The sequence below is a fragment of the Sus scrofa genome, chromosome 13 (genome assembly GCF_054392235.1).
Source record: "Sus scrofa isolate SSC_HxYL_T2T_F1_AM1 chromosome 13, Sscrofa_HxYL_maternal_Yorkshire_Landrace_v2.0, whole genome shotgun sequence".
NCBI classification, from domain to species: Eukaryota; Metazoa; Chordata; class Mammalia; order Artiodactyla; family Suidae; genus Sus; species Sus scrofa.
In genome coordinates, this window is record NC_139395.1 from 96,507,945 (window position 1) to 96,529,423 (window position 21,479).

The 21,479-nt window shown below is 41.0% G+C and overlaps 1 protein-coding gene and 2 long non-coding RNA genes across 4 annotated transcripts in view; 1 reads left to right on the top strand and 2 right to left on the bottom strand.

Annotated features, from left to right (window-relative positions):
* The window catches only part of LOC146397500 (uncharacterized), a 264,901-nt gene extending 257,413 nt beyond the window's left edge, over nucleotides 1-7,488 (bottom strand). Inside the window, exons 1-2 of the long non-coding RNA XR_014822582.1 lie at nucleotides 7,478-7,488; nucleotides 7,177-7,322 (exon numbers count right to left, since the gene is read on the bottom strand). This is a non-coding gene — a long non-coding RNA (uncharacterized LOC146397500). The remainder of the gene's footprint in view (nucleotides 1-7,176; nucleotides 7,323-7,477) is intronic.
* LOC146397502 (uncharacterized) lies at nucleotides 1,202-7,162 on the bottom strand. The gene is made up of 2 exons (XR_014824048.1): nucleotides 6,497-7,162; nucleotides 1,202-5,157 (listed from the first exon to the last, which is right to left on the bottom strand). It is a non-coding gene; the product is annotated as an uncharacterized LOC146397502 (long non-coding RNA).
* SLC25A36 (solute carrier family 25 member 36) overlaps nucleotides 7,306-21,479 on the top strand; it is a 41,885-nt gene continuing 27,711 nt past the window's right edge. The window contains exon 1 of one of the 2 annotated variants that reach the window (XR_014822357.1): nucleotides 7,306-7,541. Coding sequence is in view for 1 of the 2 variants with exons in the window: in NM_001244793.1 (NP_001231722.1) it covers nucleotides 7,501-7,541 (41 nt within the window). In the remaining variant the exon portion in view is untranslated. 2 annotated transcript variants of the gene reach the window in all.

Below are 21,479 nucleotides of genomic sequence, written 5' to 3' on the forward strand. Positions count from 1 at the left end.
TAAAGTCACAATAACTTTTCTAATATTATATATTTACTTTTTTACAACCATGTGCATTGCTAGTTCCATTTTTCTTTGGCATGAAATTTACCATTTTAACCACTTCTGAGTATATAATTCAGAAAGTGGCATTAAGTACATTCACATTATTATTAATTTTTTTTATGGCTACACCCTCAGCATATGGAAGTTCTCAAGCCAGGCACTGAATCCTAGCTGCAGCTGTGACCTATGCCACAGCTGCAGCAACACCAGATCCTTTAACCCACTGTGCTGGGCCAGGGATCGAACCCATGCCTCTGCAGCAACACGAGCCATTGCAGTCAGAACCCTAACCTGCTGTGCCACAGCAGGAACTCCAGTACATTCACACTGTTGTGCAACCAGCACACCATCTCCAGAAGTTTCCCATCACCCCAAACTGAAACTTCATACCCACTAAACACTAACTCCAATCCTTCCTTCCTTACCTCTGGGAACCATTTGTTTACTTTATGAATTTGACTATTTTATGTATCTCATATGAGTGGAAATCCTACAATATTTTTGTCACTTTGTTTAACTTTAGTATTTCACTTTAGTATTTCACTTTAGTATAATGTCTTCAAGAGTCATCTATGTTGTAGCATGTGTAAGAATTTCCCTCCTCTATAAAGCTGAATAAATATTCCATTGTAGGTACATACCATATTTTGTTTATCCATTCATCTGACAATGAACATTTGAGTTGTTTCCACCTTTTTCCTCCTTCAAATAGCGATGCTATGAACACTGATATGAGTGTATCTATTTGCATTTCTGCTTTCGATTCTTTTGAGTATATACCTAGAGGTAGAATTACTGGATCATATGGTAATTATATGTTTAAGCTTTTTTTTTTTTTCCTTTTTTGGCTGCCCCTTGGCACATGGAGTTCCCAGGCCAGGGATCAAATCCAATCTAGAGTTGTGACCTATGCCACACATGTAGCAACTCTGGATCCTTAACCCACTGCACCGGCCAGGGATAGAACCTGAGGCCCGGCCTCTGCAGAGACAGCGTCCATCCAACTGCGCCACAGTGGGAACTCTGATGTTTAAGTTTTTAAGAAATTGCTATACAGTTCTTCACAGGAGCTGTACCATTTTACACTCCCACCAGAAACACATAAGAGTTCTGAGTTCTCCAAATCCTGGCCCACACCTGCTATTTTCTGGTTTGGTTTTGTTTTTCGTTTTGTTTTTATAATAGCCACACTAATAAATGCAAAGTAGTGTCTCATTTTGATTTGCATTTTCCTAATGATTAGTGATATTGGGCATCTTTTCATGTGCTTATTGGCCATTTGTATATTTTCTTTGGAGAACTGTCTATTCAAATTCTTTGTCCATCTTTTAGAATTGGGCTGTTTTCCTGCCTTTATTACCCTGAGATAAAAACATAGCATTAATGTTAAAAGCAATATTTAAATGCCGACAGGCAAGTTGGGTTTCAAATCAGGGACCTTTGGTTAGGCCCTTAGATGGTTTCTTAAATGGGAGGCAGGACACTAATTCTGCCTTATCATAAACTGTTGAAGTCCTAAGCATTGTCCACACAAAAATATGTTGCATCCTTATCTCAAAAAAATCCATGCACTTCTTTACAAAGTCTCACTATCTTAATACTTCTGTCTTAGAAGGCAGGAAAAGTTTTTTGTTTTGGGAGGCTTTTCCCCAAGTTTCCTGGGACACATTCCTAACCTTGGGGACAGTGTTTTCAATAAGCTAACTGAATCCTTCTGGGGGAAATCCATTTCTACTAGCTCCTTATCTTATTTCTAGTGCTAGTTCTGCTTATTACCTATGTATCTGAGGAGAGCTTTTAACCATGATTGTACTGCAGTGTTACACTAATGTTGCTGAGGAGAGAAGTGCATTTGGGAGCAACTGTCCTCATGACTCCACCTGGAGCTCAAACACAAGTGCATATTTCATCTTCCGGGCACCACATCTCCTTAAGTTCCTCCAAAAGCCCCCCCCACCACCTTTTGAAACTATACTAATATTCTCAATCGACAAATGAACAATTGAGATGGTGTAGAAGAGAGGATGAGTACACAGACTCTGGAGACAGATTCCCTAGGTTTCTATCCCAACTCAGCTACCTGCTATTTGAGTCACCTTCACAAATCACACCCCTCTACATCTAAGTTTCCTCATCTGCAAAATATCCTTCATTAGGTTATAAAGTTAAATACACAACAAGTGCTTCCAATGATGCCTGGCATATGAGGAGTACAGTACAAACCTAAAGCTCTTCAAGATGATTATGGCATGGCATCGAGGACCCAGAAGGACACTTACCCAACTCTTACCCATGATGTCCTCTGAGGAGCAGGATTTAGGAAGAGAGGTTGAGGCACCTCCATCCATATTATTTGAATGTATTACTTTTTATTAAAAGCAAAATAAGGGGAGTTCCCATCATGGCGCAGTGGTTAACGAATCTGACTAGGAACCATGAGGTTGTGGGTTTGGTCCCTGCCCTTGCTCAGTGGGTTAACGATCCGGTGTTGCCATGAGCTGTGGTGTAGGTCGCAGACGTGGCTCAGATCCCGCATTGCTGTGGCTCTGGCGTAGGCTCCGATTAGACCCCTAGCCTGGGAACCTCCATATGCCACGGGAGCGGCCCAAGAAATGGCAAAAACACCAAAAAAAAAAAAAAAAAAAAAAAAAAAAGGCAAAATAAGGGAAAAAATTAACGGCACCCGGCTAAGAGAATATAAAACAATTTCTCCAAACCTCCTACTAAAAGCTAAGCAGATACAAAGATTTTTTTCGAAAATCCTACCCAAATATTTAAAAGTAACATTGCCAATCTAAGGCTTGAAATCCATATGAATTTTCCGTACCTAAAAGACCATTAGAGTCTAAGCTGGGGGAAAAAATGACATCAGTGGTCCCTCTGGCCTCTACTCCCTAACAAATAGCTATTAAGACCTTTTCTTCAGGAGTTCCCATTGTGGCTCAGCTGGTTAAGGACCCAACATGGGCTCCGTAAAGATTTGGGTTCAATCTCTGGCCTTGCTCAGTAGGATAAGAATCCAGTGTTGCCACAAGCTGCAGCAGATGAGGCTGGGAGCTAGCATTGCTGTGGCTGTGATGTAGGCCAGCAGCTGAAGCTCTAATTTGACCCCTAGCCTGGGAACTTCCATATGCTGCAGGTGCATCTGTAAAAATAAAAAAAGAAGAACTTTTCTTCAGCCCATGGCAATTAAAATTTGAGATCAGTACCAATCAGGAAATAGAGTAAAGTCCCCTCTACTTCACAATGAGCTAATGTGTTTGTTTTTGAGGCAAGCAACCAGCTGTGACCACACTTTCCCATCAATTTCTCTTTCTATATTGTCAAAAACTACAGCTCCCAGAAGACCCCTTGGCAGGACTAGGGGGCTGGAAGAGGTACAGGTATGCCCGACACAAAGCACGTTCTTAGCTTCACCCATCCTGCCCTAATATCATTCTAAAAAAAGCACCTGGAAGCTTGTTTGTTTAAGGGACAAGGGATTAAGAAATCTTGTCTTTGTGCTGATCTTGAAGGAATCACTTGAAGACAACAGCCAACAGGAATGAGGAAGGGAAGTTCTAAAAGAGCTGACAGATAACACAATGCAGTGGAACCTCAACAAACATGACAGCCAACCAAAGCCTAGAATCCCTGCCAAGGCCTCAGCAACCACACCCCAGTGAGCGGCCCTGGGGCACAACTAGCCAGAATGTGCTGGGGGCAGAGTCTCCTTCCACCGTGGCATCTGAAGGAGGTTCCAAAGGAAACTCACGGTTTATTATTGCTCTAATGGGAACAACTTAACTTCACATAAGAACTCGGGCTCCCTCCTTACCAATTTCAGAAGTTTCATTAACTGTAATTACTACAGCATTCATCATGCCAAAAACATGGGGCTACAGCCATTGTCTTAAAAGAAACACATCCAAAATGGTGCAGTCACTTTTGAAAACTGTCCAGCAGTTACTCAAAGTGTTAAACATAGAGTTATAATATGACCCAGCAATTCCACTCCCAGGCATATTCCCAAGAGAACTGAAAACACATGTGCATGCTAAAACTTGTACACAAATATTCATGGCAGGATTATCCATGACAGCCCTAAAGTGGAAACAATCCAAATGGCCATCAACTGAGAATGGATAAACAAAATGTAGTATAGTTATATGATGGACTATTATTCAGTCATAAAAGGGGATGAAGTACTGGTATGTGCTACAACCACGTGAATGAACCTTGAAAACATTATGCTTAGTGAAAGAAACCAGATACCAAAGCCCACATAATGCATAATTCTATTCATATGAAAGGTCCAGGTTAGGCAAATCCAGACAAAGTTGGCAAAAGATAGAGAGAGGAGAATGGGAGTGAGTGATAACAAGCGTGGGTTTCTTTTTGGGTGAGGAAAATATTCTAGAATTAGGTAGTTGTGATGGCTGTGCAACATACTAAAAACCACTAAACTGTACACTTTAAATAGGTGAATGTTATGGCATATGAATGATACCTCAATAAAACTGCTATAAAAAAATAAAGAAATACACCTCCACCCCACAAATGTGAATACAACAGTTTTGGAGAAGTATGGCCAGGGTGTCAATTTTTATTTCTACTTTTTCAAAATTTCCCGCTCTAATGTGTGGCTATTAATATCAACTAAAGCTCTGGAATCACAGAAACTTTGCTGGAATCAAATCCAATCTCTTTCTGGATGAACATGATAATCATGGGCAAGTCAATTATTCTATATCTTTGTTTCGTCATGAAAAATTGGGCCGGAGGGGATAGCATTGATCACCTCATAGGGCAGTTGTGAGAGTTTAAAAAGAGAATGCTGTAAAGCACTTAGATCAGAGCTTGACATATTGTAAATGCTCAAAAAATAATGCCATTTTGTTACTAAGAATATATCTCAGAAAATATGGAGTTCCCGTCGTGGCGCAGTGGTTAACGAATCCGACTAGGAACCATAAGGTTGCGGGTTCGATCCCTGCCCTTGCTCAGTGGGTCAAGGTTCCGGCATTGCCGTGAGCTGTGGTGTAGGTCGCAGACACGGCTCGGATCCTGCGTTGCTGTGGCTCTGGCGTAGGCTGGCAGCTACAGCTCCGATTAGACCCCTAGCCTGGGAACCTCCATATGCCGCGGGAGCGGCCCAAGAAATGGCAAAAAGACAAAAAAAAAAAAAAAAAAAAAAAAAAAAAAAAAAAAAAAAGAAAATAGTCTGCTCACTATTATAGGTAGCAGTTATATAGCAGTGCTATGGAGTTTTATATAACTTTAAGTTCTCTTAGTCCTTACAATTACCCCTTGTGAGGCAGGTGCTCCTATGCCCATTTTATAGACCAGCATTTACTTTGGAGTGGATAAATACTTGCAGTCTGTATATTTTGTGAAAATTTAGGAGCAGGTCAAGAGCACAGGGTGCTGAGGAAGTCAAAGGGGGGGCTTCCTGAAGGAAATGGCCCTGTAAGGAAAGTAAGGTGGGTCTCGGACAACCCCACATGTGTGGGGAAGGGTGGTGAGGGCCTTGAAGGTGAAACGGAAATTACCAAAGAGGTAGAAAATGCTAACATCTGTTCATTGCTAGTGATGAATACAGATTATTTTCTGCACTTCTGAACCTGAGAAATAATTACCAATTAACAAAAATTTTAAATATTTATGTACTTATTTATTTTAGGTCCACACTTATTTATTTTAGGCCACACATTTTAGGGCATATGGAAGTTCCCAGGCTCAGGGTCAAATCGGAGCTGCAGCTGCAGGCCTATGCCACAGCAATGCCAGATCTGAGGAATGCAAGCCATGTCTGTGACCTACACCACAACTCAAGGCAAGGAAGTATTCTTAACCCACTGAGCCCAGCCAGGGATGAACCTGTGACCTCATGGATACTAGTTTTGTTTGTTACAGCTGAGCCACAACAGGAACTCCAAACTTTATTTAATTTGCAGGATCCTTAACCCATTGAGCAAGGCCAGGGGTCCATTTGGATCCTCATGGACACTGTTAGGTTCTGCTAGCCACAAGGGGACCTCCTTCTTTCCAAGGAGGTCCTCTTGTGGCTTAGCAGCAATGAACCCTACTAGGACCCATGAGGTTGTGGGTTCGATTCCTGGTCTCCATCAGTGGGTTGAGGATCTGGTCTTGCGGTGTGCTGTGGTGTAGGTCGCAGACACTGCTTGGATTCCCCAGATCTGGTGTTTCTGTAGCTGTGGTGTAGGCCCACAGCTGTAGGTCCCATTTGACCCCTAGCCTGGGAACTTTCACATGCCAATACCTGCGGCCCTAAAAAGCAAATTAAATAAATAAAATAAAATAAAATAAAATAAACCCTAATGGCGTTCCTGTTGGATGTAGATGTAGGTTCATCCCTGGCCTAGCTCAGTGGGTTAAGGATCCCAAATTGCGGTGGCTTAAGTATCCACCAGGCAGCTGCAGCTTGGATGGAATCCCTAGCCCTGGGAACCACCATAAGTCTCAGGTGTGGCCAATAAAATAAAATAAACCTTACTGTTTTCTCTTTGCCTGTTTTAGTTCTGTCTTGGAGATTGTTTTCCACATGGATTTACCTCACCCCTTGTCACAACTGAGTAATGCTCCAGGATAGGAATGTTTCACGATTTATTTCTCCATTTTCCTACTGATGACAATTTTTCACTATTACAACACTGTAAATTCTGTACCGTTGTTTGTGATCCTATATGAGTATCTTCGTACAAGCCTTTTCATGAAGTTTGAGTGTTACTCAGAGATAGATACCAGGAAGCAGAAATGCTGGGTCATAGATCCAATTTTTAAAACGTGAATCAAGCAGGGGACAAAGGAAAGTTTCTGTACCTCATTTTCAATTTTTTGTGACTCTAAAGCTGCTATTTTAAACCAAAAAATTAATCTTAAAGAAAAAGCAAGTTAGAGACTGGGCAGGCTCGCGCCCCCAGCCTGCTTGCATACCGGGAATCCAAGCGGTTTCTCACTCGGTCGGGGCCGGAAGCGTGCTGCTAGAATGCGCCGATCCGCGCGGGCCCAAGGGCGGCTGCTGCAGCCCTCAGGGCTGGCGGATGAGGTGCGAGGGCTCGGTGACCTACTACCCTCGGGACACGCGCTCTGGCCCCGCCTCCTGGCCCTTTTCATTGAGGAACCCCTTACCGATCACGTGAAAGAGGCATGCCAGCTTCGTGACGTCACGCGGTATGGACCAATAGGAGCTTCTGTTTATGTCGAGGGTGGGGGGGGTGTCCGAATATTCACGCCCCCGCCGCAGCCGCGCTGCCCTCCAGCGCTGGTGGTGAGCGCTGAGCCGGAGCCAGAGGTGGCTCGGCTACAGAGCCGCGGGAAGGGCCGCGTCTCTGTCAGCTCTCCTCGCGGTAACTGGGTCTCCTTGCGTCTCCAGTCCGGGACGGAAGCTGCGGCCGTCGCGGGCGGCCGGATCCGCGTCCCGCCTCAGCGCCTGGAGGACATGCGGGAGAGAGAATGAGCCAGAGGGACACGCTGGTGCATCTGTTTGCCGGAGGGTAGGCTTAGGCTGCGGACGCTGGGCTGAGCCCGAGGGCCGAGGCCCGAGACGTGGGCGAGAAGGGCAAGTGGGCTCCTGCCCCGGGGGCTCCAGGGGATGAGGCCCGAGGGAGGAGGGGGCTTCGGGCCCCCGGGGTGAACGGATGCGGCTTAGGCAGGGGAGGGTGAGGGGACTGGAGCTGGGGAAACCGAGGGGGCTGAGATCTAGGCAGGGAGAGATGGGCGGGAGAAGCCGGGCAGGACGTCATGCTTTGGGCCCGCGCGGAGCTGGAGCGAGGCCTAGGGAGTGGCCGGCGGGGCTGAGGTCCACGCAGGCCCAGACCATGCGCCGCGGCCTAGCGGGCGTCGGGGATGCAGGGCCGCGGGAGGAGCGTAGCTGCAGGCCTCACGTAGGTTGCTAGGCCGGGGCGGTGGGGTGGGGGGGGGGGCGGGAAGTGCGGAGGCCGAGGACAAAATGGGCGCCGGGCTTCCTCCTCCCCTCCCCGGCGCGCGGTCTGCCGGGCCACCTCACCTTCCTCATGCCCCACCTCGCACCTTGGGCAGCTGATATCCCGGCCCGGCTCTGCCCAGGTGGGTCGTCGGGGGGCTTCTGGAGCCAGAGGGGGAAGCGTTGGGATCCTGTCGCCCGCAGTAACTGCAGGATTCTAGCTGTTGGAAAATTTTCTTCCCGAAAGGGGCAACGCTTTTGAGATAAGATCTTTTCCTGAAAACCAACCCTCTTGCACACCAGCTGCTTTTCGTCTGCTCAAAGAGAAAGTTGGGGGTAGGGAGAGGTCAGATGCTTTGGCAATAATTACTGTGTGTACAAGATTAGCCCTAAACCTAGTCTTAGTTTCCCGATTGCCAGCTTGAGTTTGTTCAGCCAGTTTAGTCCCCTTTCTCGGTTGTTCTTTGCACATTATTAGGAGAATTGCAGCAATTTTAAATTTAAGAAGTACTTATTGTAGGATCATAAAAAGTCTTAGCAAAAATGGCTACGGTGAATTACGCCGAAGCTCTTTTCTGCTTTTATGGCCATATAAAGTCGCATCCCCCTAAAGCATACAATTTTTTTTTACCAATCGACCACTTTAGGAATGTTAATGCATATGCGATTCTGTTCACAGTGATTTGATTTGAGTTAGAACATGAATTCTATTACCAGTGATGACAGTACTTTCCTTGGGTTGGCACATGCATGCAGCAAATATTTACTGTACGTTAATTATGGGCCAGCCACTGTCCTGGGAAGAAAAAAATGCTTTTCATTTAATTCGTGAGACTTAATTTAGGCATAGTTTGCTTTCTTTATTTCCGATATGTTTACCAATAATCTTGGCAAGTTAATTCGTTTTTTAAAAAACCATTGGCCATGTAGATGTTATTGTAAAGATTTATTGTCCTGCAAGTAAATGGGTTCTCTTCTGTAATTAGATCATAAGGTAATTCCTGAAAGTTAGGATCCCAAACATCTACTTCTGGTCACTATTTTAATTTGAGTGAAAAATGGACAAATTCTTTGATTTTTAATTGCTTCATCTGTAAAATGAAGAAATTGTACTGTATGATCTCAAAGGCTCTGTTCTAGGTCTTAAGGTCTATTCTAGGTCTTGCTTTATATTCAGAATTCATATGTATCAAGTTTTGTTTTAGAAAACTGAGGCACATTTATTTGAAATGTTAGTTTAATTGCATTGACTTCCCAGTTGGGATTAGGATCATCAGCCACTTTTGTTATTATTAATACATGTAAAGATCTTTATGGTTAGCTTTTTCTTTAAAAACAGAAATGGGGAATTTTTGCAGCATCCAAACCCAAATAGGTTTAGTAGAAGGCTCTCTACTCCCAACCCCAAAAGAAGTAGCATGTTCAAGTTATTTAGAGTATTAAGTGGGGTTGTTATATACAAGACCTGACATAAGATAGGTGCTCAGCCTTTTAAATTCCTTTCCTTTGCAGCCTGTCTTGATTTTGTATGTGGTTGCATTAAGTCATTTTAATAAGACTTGGCTTATCTTTTTTAGATCAACATTAGAACTAGGAAAGATGGTAAAGATCATCTGGGTTAGCCTCTCCAAAATATGGAAAAATACCAAGATATAAAAAATGACCTTACCCAAGGTCAAATGACTTTTCATACATGTAAAATGAGAGGTAAATAATCTCTCAAAGACCTTCCAGCTCTGTATTATGTAAAATCAACTCTGTAGAATATTCTGGAAGTCTGTATGGTAAACATTGTGGAAATGCAAACCGGGTTGTGTGAATAACGTTGTTCTTAATTGAAGCGGTCTAATAAATCTCAAAGTTGTATATATAGGCTGTCATTTTTAGGACGTTCTTCATAGAAAACTTCTTAGATTTCATTTAATTTTTTTAGCATGATAGAATGTCAGGAGTTAGGAAACCTAATTTAACAGTGTCTCAGACTTCTCATTACCTTGTAGCTATATTATTAAATCAGAAAATTTTGAAATAAACCAGTACTGGACCTTGGGTCTGAGTGACAGACTCACGTGCATAACTCGTGCTTTCTTTAACACACCCTTTGGTCCCATTATGTTTTTGCCAGGGTTAATATTCAGAGTCTGTAAGGTCATTGGTTAGGTTGACTAAGTTATGGAGGCTATTCATGACAGCCTGCAAAAGGGATGAAAATAAGGTTTAATTTTAGCTGTACTTTTAATAACACTATATGTTTGTGTATGAAGATATAAGTACTATATTTTAAAATTCTTTGATAGAATCACATTGTTTACTTATTGTGTCAGTTGCACATGTCCACCAAGAGGTAGTTTGCTTTTTTCTATTTGAGAGAGAGTTCTAAAATGGGAGGAACAAACCTTCGACCTTTTAAGTGGGTGAATGTAGCTCCTATGATGGTGAGAGCTTAATACAGATAGTAATCTCAAATTATCTAAGAAATTGTTTATTTTTGTACTCCGGAATTAATCAGTCCATTTATTGAACTAATTATTATTCATATATTCAGTAAGAAACTCCTTTTGACTGTCAGATATGTTGATTCTGCAGACATTTCATCATAATATTTGTTAAATTCCTTCACCTGTTTCCTTGTAGGATTAGGGCAGAAGTAGAATACATAAAAATTATGGTTACTATGGTTTATTTACATTTTGTCTTTTTTTTTTTTTTTTTTTTTTTTGCCATGCCTGTGACGTGTGGAGATTACCAGGCCACGGATCAAACTCGACCCAAGCCATTGCAATGATAGTGCCAGGAGTTCCCGTCATGGTGCAGTGGTTAACGAATCCGACTAGGAACCATGAGGTTGCGGGTTCGGTCCCTGGCCTTGCTCAGTGGGTTGGGATCCGGCGTTGCCGTGAGCTGTGGTGTAGGTTGCAGACGCGGCTCAGATCCTGCGTTGCTGTGGCTCTGGCGTAGGCCGGTGGCTACAGCTCCGATTCAACCCCTATCCTGGGAATCTCCATATGCCGCGGGAGTGGCCCAAGAAATAGCAACAACAACAACAACAACAGATCAAAAGACAAAAAAAAAAAAAAAATGATAGTGCCAGATTCTTAACCCGCTGTGCCACAGAAACTTCTGTATTTTTTTATTAGCTTTATTTCCATAATTGTCACAATCTTCTTTTTTTTCCTTCTTAAAAATGCATTCTTTAATTCTTACTAATAGATTACAAGGCTAAGATAAGTTGCTTATCCTGATGTAGACTATTCTGAAGAAGCTTATTTTCCTGTAAGAGGATTACTGTGGTACAGCATTGTGGGTCGGGGAGCCCTGGGAGTTCCTGCGACCCTTTTGGTGCTCTAAGACAGTAAAGCTGTTTTCATAAAAATGCTAAGATATTATTTGCCTTTCCAGACGTTAAAGCTGTTTTCATAAAAATGCTAAGACATTATTTGTCTTTCTAGTGTGTTAACATTTGGACTGATGAGGCAAAAGCAATGATGAGTAAAGCTGCTCATTCCTTAACATGCATCAAGGCAGCATCATCAAACTGTGCTTATGGTCATTAGCACTTGCAATTTAAAAACAGATTTACTTAAGAGTGTTATTGAAGCAGTAAAAATTAATTTTATTGAATCTTGACTCTTGAGTACACATCTTTATTTCATATTTCTGTGTGACAAAATGGGAAATATTAATAAAATATGTTGTTTCAGCCTTGAGCTGAAGTAGCTGTAGCCTCTTTTCATGAGAACCACTCTTGAAAGGATGATTGATGGCAGATATTTTCTCAAAAAATGAAAGAAGTGGTCCTCTTGCTTCAAGAAAGCATTTGTTGCCATATGATAAAATTCTAGTTTTTAAGCAAAAATTAGAATTTTTGAAATCTTGAATCAATAGGAAATACAGTTTTTAAAATATTGTATAATAAAATGAGTCAGCATTTGGAATAACCCAGCACCTGTATAACCCAGTGCACCAGTATTTTTCAAATGACTGATGCATGATATTAAAAAGTTGTGCAGGCGTTCCCGTTGTGGCGCAGTGGTTAACGAATCCGACTGAGAACCATGAGGTTGCAGGTTCGATCCCTGCCCTTGCTCAGTGGGTTAACGATCTGGCGTTGCCTTGAGCTGTGGTGTAGGTTGCAGACGGCTCAGATCCCGCGTTGCGGTGGCTCTGGCATAGGCCAGCAGCTACAGCTCTGATTAGACCCCTAGCCTGGGAAGCTCCATATGCCGCGGGAGCGGCCCAAGAAATGGAAAAAAGACAAAAAAAAAAAAAAAAGTTGTGCATAGGTAAAAGATTCATAATGTAAAATAAAGCAGTGGATTTTAATGTAACAGAAAAGTTTATTATAGGTCAGATTCTGTATTGCAACTAACTTCAAGAATCTATAGCATGTCCAGTTTTAATGTAATATTGAAAAATATCCATGATTATCGAAAGGGGGGGATTGAATTGTCATACCAAGTAAATTATATCATTGATTAAAAGGTTTCAGTGCCATGAGGTAGATGAGTGGACCAAGATAAAGGGGAGAAATGGGGGTAGACTGTAGTTCTGAGTATGGGGATAGTGGAGTCTTACTGAGAAGGTGACTTGAACAAAAACCTGGAGGGGAGAAAGTTAGCTATTCAGAGGAAACAGGTAGTGAAAAGACCCTATGGCAGGAGCACGGAAATGAGGCAAGTATAGCCAGTAGAGCCTTGTTAGGCCATTGGAAAACTTTGGCTTTTTTTTTTTTTTTTTTTTTTTTTTTTTTTTTTTTTTTTTTTTGCTTTTTAGGGCCACACCTGAGGCATATGGATGTTCCCAGGCTAGGGGTCTAATCGGAGCTACAGCTGCTGACCTACACCACAGCTCATGGCAATGCTGGATCCCTAACCCACTGAGCAAGGCCAGAGATCGAACACCGAAGCCTCACGGTTCCTAGTCGGATTCGTTTCTGCTGCGCCATGACGGGAACTCTAAGAAACTCATTTTTAAACTCATTGCAGGAGTTTTAAAGGCTAACTCTGGCTACTGTGTTTGGAATAGACTATACATAGGGCAAGGCCAGAAGTAGGGAAATCGTTTGGCTATTGGAGTAATCAAAATGAGAGGGCATGAGATGATTGTACTGTATTGAATGTAAAGTATGAAGAAAAGCCAAGGATTAACTCTAAGGTTTTTAGTTTGGGCTCCTGGAGGGAGAGAATTGCCATTAACTGAAATGGGCAAGGTTGCATGCAGGTAGAATAAGGTTGGGGTGGGAAAAGATCAGTAGGTAGTTCCTTTTAAGATGTTTTAAGTCTAAGAGGTCAAAAAGCCAGTTGTTTTAGGTGGATGGATATATTAGGTGAGTCCAGGAAGGCAGTCTGGACTAGAGACACATTTAGTGGAACATAGATGGCGACATGAGCCTAGATGAGGTCATGGAGTGAGTGAATACAGAGTAGAAGAGAGGACCAGAAACTGACCTTGGAAAATTTGAGCGAGAGATCAGAAGAGGAGGAACTAGCAAAGTAGACTTAGAAAAAGTAACCAAGAAAATGTTCTGAAAGTCAAATGAAGGAACAGATGGTACAGTATGTAGGGAAGGAGTGGGTGATCAGTTGTCATATGTTGTCCATTAAGAAGAGATGAGGTCTGAGAGCAACGCTTGTGGAAACCTTTGGTTACCTTGATTAGCAGTTTCCAAGGCAGAACAGGCAGTGAAAGTCTGATAGGAAAGGGAGAGAAATTAGAGACAGTAAGTAGAATTTTGAGAGTTGTTGCAAAGGAGGAGCAAAGAAACAAAGAAGTAGCTGGGGGGGGGTAGAGTTACTTTTACTAAACTCCCTTAGCATATTTTGTTTTCATAGTGAATTTTAGTCCTCAGAGTCTAGTGTCATTGTTTTTCCTTGTAGCAGATACTACACATCTACATCTACATCTTGAGCTGTATGATAATGTCTTCCTTCTGTGTTTCCCTGTTTATCAAAGTTATTGGCTAGTGTTTTCTTTTTTCAATATTATTAGTGTTTTGATTACAGTGGAGTGTTACCTGCAGCAGAAAAACAACAAAATATTTTAACCTACCCCCTTTGCTTTACAAAGCTAAATGCTACAATTGTCTGACAAAATAGATTTGCTTAGGAGTTCCCATCACAGCTCAGCGGTAACAAACCCAGCTAGTATGGATGCCAGTTTGATCCCTGGCCTCACTCAGTGGATTAAGGATCCAATGTTGCTGTGGCTGTGGTGTACGCCGGCAGTTGCAGCTCTGATTTAACCCCTAGCCTGGGAACTTTCATATGCCATGGGGGCGGCCCTAAAAAGATAAAAAATTTGCTCAATGTTAACAAATATATTCCTAAAGTACCTATTATATACATGTACATAGATGTATATGTGCGTCTATATGTGTACATTCACATACACACCAATATTGTGGACCCAGTCAGAATAGATGTGGTCCATTTTATAAATTACCTTGCCTAGTTAAAACAAATGTCTTGATCCATACATACTCGAAAGGTTAAAATCAAAGATGTAAGTCTAATAAGCACATTCTTGGAATCCTAGTTCTTTCCCATGAGGTACATCCCTTCCTTATTAAAAACCTGAAGTACTTTAGATTCCTCCACAGGTGCAGCTAGTAAAAGTTCTTTAAAGCCAGAGGAGCCAAATCTAGTAGTGGTTTTTTGCCTTTGGGACTGTCAGACTGGCAGGGATTTGTCCCTGCACTGACCTAGGGATATTTGACTCTTAGCATCATGGCTGAAACTGATCTGCTTATTATTCATATTTAATTAGTGAATAATTTCTTTTTCCCCTTCCCTATTTTCCTCCAGCCTCCCAAACTTCTGATTCTTGTGTTGCTATAGCTTGGGTGTGGGAGAGTAATTTAGGGACCTCAGGAGTCTTCCTCTTCCTTACAAGACCTATTTGCAGAGATTTTTGTGTGTTTTATTTTTTAACCAGTTTCTTAGTAACATTGTGCCTAGCTTTAAAAACAAAATTGCAGGAGTTCCCGTAGCAGCTCAGCAGAATTGAATCTGACTGGTATCCATGAGGACACAGGTTCAGTCTCTGGCCTCATTCAGTGGGTTAAGGATCTGGCATTGCTGTGGCTGCGGTGTAGGTCAGAGGCTACAGCTCCAGACACCTAGCCTGGAAGCTTCCATGTGCCGCGGGTGTGGCCCTAAAAAGACAAGACCAAAAAAAAAAAAACCAAAAAACCCTCCATTCTAAGCAGCTTTTAGCCAAGGAATCCATAGACCCTTGAGTAGTTAGAACCCCTGGCATGTCAAAATTTTTATCCTCATTATATTGAACAAGTGGAAGCAACACTTGAGAAAGTCCGAGACATTTACACTTCCACATTATCTTAGGCTAAAAACATGACTACATTCCAGTAAATTCTTGGGTGACTTCTTTTAGTTACATAATTTCTCAAACATCAGGAAAAAAGAATAGCTTCAAATGTCTTCTAAAAATGTTTAGTGATAACCATGTTAAACAATTCCTAAATATCTCTAAAATCAGTGTATAGTTATGTGATTGCAACCTTGGCCTCTTTAAAATGTGTGACATTTTTCTTTAAAACTTTAAAATGAGCATTAATCCAAGTAGTTATCTCTAACCTGGATACAGTGGCATTCAACAGTTTTATTAGATCCATAACCTTAGAAACTGTCCTTTCTAGATTTTTGATGTTACAGAATAACAAATTTACATGCTCTTTAGCTATCAAACTTGGCTATTCTCTCCTTGAAATTCTTTGCAATCAAAGCATTTAAGAAGCAAGTGAGCAAGAGACTTTGAATTGTAACTTTTTAACAGTAAAGCATCCAATTTAGTACTTTAAATGTTAGTACCAAATTAAAGTGATGATACTTTGCAGTAATCTTAAGTCATTGGCTACATCACTGGATCAGATGGACTCAGGACCAGTTAGAAGGCTAGGAGTGAAATGAGGCTTTGCTTTAAGACACTTGCAGTGCGGGATGGTGAGGGGAAATGTGAGAGGAAGTTGAGAATGTAGAACCCCTGAGACCTTGGGTGTAGTTGGTGATCAGAAAGCCTGTTAACAATCCTTTATCTCCTTTCAGATTGATCTGTCCATAGCCTTCCTGTACCACAGGAGCATGCTTGGTGGGTTAAACTCTTAAGTAGAGGCCGGTAATGTTGGAGCAAAATTGGTGAGAAGGTAGATAATAGATGGGATTGGAGGGAGCAAGGAAGATCAGTTTGTGTTAAGATCTTGTAGGTCATTGGTGTGTAAAAGTTTGATTTTTATTCTGAATAACAGGAAATCTTTGGAAAGTTTTGAGCAGAGGGGTGACTTGATCTGACTTAAGTTTTTAATTCACTCTACTGTATTGAAGAGGACTGGAAGGGGTGGAGCAAGGGTAGAAGCAGAGGGACACTAAGTGGGTTACTCTACTAACCTCAATAAAATATTATGGCTTAGATCAGGGTGGAAACTGTGAGAAGTAAGTGGTCAAGATTCTGGATGTATTTTGGAGTTCTGAGTCTGTGATACTTGCACAAAACACATCACTTTTTTCAGAGTCCTATGGGTACCAGAAACAACCACATTCTCTGGTTTAAAAAACCCTGCTGTTTTTAAAGGATGCTTACTGATAAAATTTTGATTGAAAATGTTGTCTGGGTTTTTTTTAAGAAATGTATACATGTGGTTTTACTTTTTTAAAAAAGCTGCTGGAAGATAATAAAAAACTTCATCTCCCTGCTCCCTCTCATAAGTCTCTCCTTCCTAATGGAAACTTCTTAAGTCTTAGTTATTACTTTTGGAATTTTCTTCATACTTTCTGTTCTGGTAGATGAGGCTTTAGTTATATTCCACCACTCCTTATTTTCCTCAAATCCACTCAATATGTTATATCACAATTTTTTGTTGAATCAATAGTCAATGCTTACCTGACTGACTGTGTAAATCTCGTTGATAGCAAAGCTAAGTTATATATTATATCAACATTTTCTTTCTTGAATAACTTCATTCCTTTCCCTGTACTCTGGAGTTAATAATTGCCCCACATTTAAAAGTATTTTCTTAGTTAGGTGAGTACTTAAACTTAAATGTTTATGTGCTCAGATATATTCATCCATCAGTCTTTTCCTGAACATCTTCATTCCTCTGACCTCTGTCACCCTAATGCTGTCTGCACTGGTTATTTTCTAAGCCTGACATTCCATCATCTTTCTTGGGACTCCTTTCTCCCTCTCTGGGTTATTCTCTTCCTGCATTCAGTTCACCCGCACCCCCATTCTGTTGAGATGAAATTGATTATTTTCTGTGTAAGAAAGGACACAAGGTTGGAAATAGCGTGTATGTTTTTGAGTAAGTAATCTTTGTGCAGCTGTTAAGAAATCCGATGTTATTCTGACTTTTTCTGTCTATGTGACCTTTTGTTCTCTCCAGAAGTTGATGAGGTCTTCTTTGTCTCTAGTATTTTGAAAAATTGCACAACTTGCTGTGAGATTTTTGTATACATGGCACCTGTTAAACCTTAGCTCAGAGATCCTTGAGTTCATATTCTTCAGAGAATTAGGCTTCTGCCCTGGAATACAGTTTTATTATATTTATAACATCTTCAAGCTTTTCTTCCTCTTTGCCAACTCAGTTAATTCTTCCCGTTTTCTTCACTGCTTGATTTTTGTTTTGTTGGGGTGGGGGTTGGCTTTGCTTGAGGCATGTAGAAGTTCCTGGGCCAAGGATCGAACCTGTGCCTCAGCAGTGACAATGCCAGATCTTTAACCAAGGAATTGCTATTGCTTGAAATCTTGTGCTAATTTCTCATCTGGCTCTTTGTCCTTGTGGAATAGACAGACTTTTGACATGAAGAGGAGATAAAACAAATGTAGTTAATTTTGGGGGTGATTTTTGTTTGTTTGTGTCTTTTTAGGGCTGCACCTGTGGCATATGGAGGTTCCCAGGCTAGGGGTTTAATCAGAGTTTTATCCACAACACCACAGCCAACGCCAGATCCAGGCCGCATCAGTGACCTGTGTGCTACAGTTTGTGGCAAGCCGGGTCCTTAACCTGCTGAGCAAGGCCAGGGATCAAACTCCCATCCTCATTGGTTCTAGTCAGGTTCTAACCAGCTGAGCTGAAACAGGAATTCCAATCCTGTTTTCATAAGTAGAGATTTTAAATGTTTATTGACAGCAGTAGTTTTGGTCTTTACATCATTTCTAATAATTTCAGTGTACAAAATAGTTACTTAAAAATTACTTAAGATAAAAGCAGCATGAGGAGTTCCTGTCGTGGCTCAGTGGTTAACAAATCCAACTAGGAACATGAGGTTGTGGATTCGATCCCTGGCCTTGCTCAGTGGGTTAAGGATCCATCGTTGCTGTGAGCTGTGGTGTAGGTTGCAGACGTGGCTCGGGTTCTGCGTTTCTGTGGCTCTGGTGTAGGCCAGCGGCTACAGCTCCGACTCAGCCCCTTGCCTGGGAACCTCCATATGCCACGGGAGCGACCCAAGAAATGGCCAAAAAAAAAAAAAAAGGGCAGCATGAGAAACACTCATAGAGTAGTGTGACTACTCTACTACTACATACCTATTGCATTTTATAAAGTGAGTCTACATCAGACAGCCTAAGTGCTTGTGTGTACACCCACTTAATACCACCACCACCCCAGCTCTGTACAGTTTAGATCCTCATGTGTTTTTTTAGGAATTGTAGTAGACACACACACACACACACACACACATACACAGAGTCTGTGGTCTTGCCATAAAGTATTTGTAATGGTTTTGTTAAAAATTTTGCTTGCTATTATCAGTAGCAGGCACTGACAACTTCACTAGCTAAAGCTTATTGAGTACTTTCTCTGTGTCATATCATGGGCTATATCATATATTATCTTTATAACAAGCCTGTGAGATATACATAGATTTTGTTTTTCTCTGGTAGGTTGGTTGGTTGTTTTCTTTGCAATATGTTTATTTTCTTGGAACCAGGAATGACTGGGTAGGATATAGGTAGTCATTCTTATGTGCTACCTTTGCTTGCTTTCTTTCTTTAGATTCTGAGGTGAATTTATTATTTTTTTAAAATTGAAGTATAGTTGATTTACAATGTTGTAGTAGTTTCTGGTGCACAGCAGAGTGATTCAGTTATACACTTTATGTGTGTGTATGTATATGTGTATATATATACTTTTCCATTATAGTTTATTGCAGGATGTTGAATATAATTCCCTGTGCTATATAATAGGACCTTGTTTACTTATTTTTATGTATAGTAGTATGTATCTGCTAATCCCAGATTCCTAATTTTTCTCTCACCACCATTTTCTCCTTTGGTAACATAAGTTTGTTTTCTGTGTCTATGAACTTGTTTCTGTTTTGTAAATAAAGTTTATTTTTATCTTTTTTTTTTTTTCTTTTTTGATTTTTTTTCTTTAGGGCCTAGCTGCAGCAAATGCAAGTTCCCAGGCTGGAGATCCAGTGTAGCTGCAGCTGCTGGCTCACGCCACAGCAACAGCAGCATGGGATCCGAGCTGCATCTGCAACCTATACCACAGCTCTCAGCAATGCTGGATCATTAACAGACCGAGCGGGACAAGAGATCAAATGCGTGTCCTCACAGATACATGTTGGGTTTATTACTGCTGAGCCACAACAGGAATCCCTGTTTATATCATTTTTTAAGACTCCACATATAAATGATACCATGTTTGTTTTTTTCTGTATAACTCACTTCACTTAGTATGATAATCTCTAGGGCCATTCATATTGCTGCAAATAGCATTATTTCATTCTTTTTTATGGTATTGTATGTATATACACATCTTCTTTATCCATTCATCTGTCAGTGGACATTTAGGATACTTCCATGTCTTGGATATTGTAATTACTGGGGGACATGTGTCTTTTCAAATTAGAGTTTTCTCTGGATATATGCCCAGGAGTGGGATTACAGGACCATTTGGTAACTGTATTTTTAGTTTTTTAAGAAGTTTCCATACTGTCCTCCATAGTGGCTGCACCTATTAAGTCTTATGCCCATTTTTTGATTAGGTTGTTTATTTTTTGAGCCATATGAGCTGTTTATACATTTTGGAAATTTGTCAGTTGAATCATTTGCAAATATTTTCTCCCTTTTCTGCAGGTTGTCTTTTTTTTCATTTTGTGTATGGTTTCCTTTGCTGTGCAAGAGCTGATAAGTTTTATCAACAGCGTTATTTTTTAATTGAGTATCTATATATTTTTAGATGCAGTGTTTGCACACTTAATATGCTATGGTATAGTGTAAACATAACTTCTATATGTGCTATAAAACCAAAAAACTTGGGTGACTCACTTTATTGTGGTATTCACTATATTGGGATGATCTGGAAGTGAATCTATAGTATCTCTAAGGTATGCCTTTACTTTATTGACTTTTTCCCCAGGTCAGCATCTTAGGAGTGGGATTGCAGGGTTGTATGACAATAGCATGTTTATCTTTTATTTATTTTTATTTAATTAATTAATTTATTTATTTATTTTGGGGGGCCATGGTTTACAGAAGTTCCCAAGGCAGGAATCAAATCTGAGTCACAATAGAGACAATGCTGGATTCTTAACCCACTATGCCGCCAGGAAACTCCAACAGTATGTTTAACTTTGTAAGAAACCACCAGATTTTTTTTTCCAAACTGTACCATTTTCTTCAAAATCTACCATTTTGCATTTCCACCAACAGTATCTGAGATTTCTAGTTGCTCTTTATCAACACTTATTTGCAGTCTGTTTTATTTTAACCATTTGTAGATGTGCAGTGGTGCTTCATTGTGATTTAATTTGCATTTTCTTGGGGACAGATGATTTCGAAGTCTTATCTTTGTTTATTTGCATCCAGATATATTTGGTGAAGTATTGTTTTTTGTTTTTGTTTTTATTTTTTTGCTTTTTAGGGCTGCCCCTGCATCATATGGAAGTTACCAGGCTAGGGGTAGAATCAGAGCTGTAGCTTCCGTCCTGTGCCACAGCCATAGCAACACGGGATCCAAGCTGTGTCTGACACCAGAGCTCAGGGCAACACCAGGTCCTTAACCCACTGAGCGATGCCAGGGATCGAACCTGTGTCCTCCTGGGTGCCAAGTCAGATTTGTTTCTGCTGAGCCACAATGGGAACTCCTAGAGTAATTTTTTTTTTTTTTTTATCTCAATGAATTTTATTACATTTATAGTTGTACAGTGATCATCACAACCCAGTTTTATAGCATTTCCATCCCAAACCCCTAGCCCATCTCCCCACCCCCCAGCCTTTGGAAACTAAGTTTTTCATAGTCTGTGAGTCAGTATCTGTTCTGCAAAGTTCATTGTGTCCTTTTTTTTTAGATTCCACATGTAAGTGATAGCATATGACCTTGGTGTCTCACTAACTTCACTTAGCATGATAATTTCTAGGTCCATCCATGTTGCTGCAAATGCCATTATTTCTTTTCTTTTAATGGATGAGTAATATCCCATTGTGTATATGTACCACATCTTCTTTATCTACTTCTCTGTCCATGGACATTTAGGTTGTTTCCATGTCT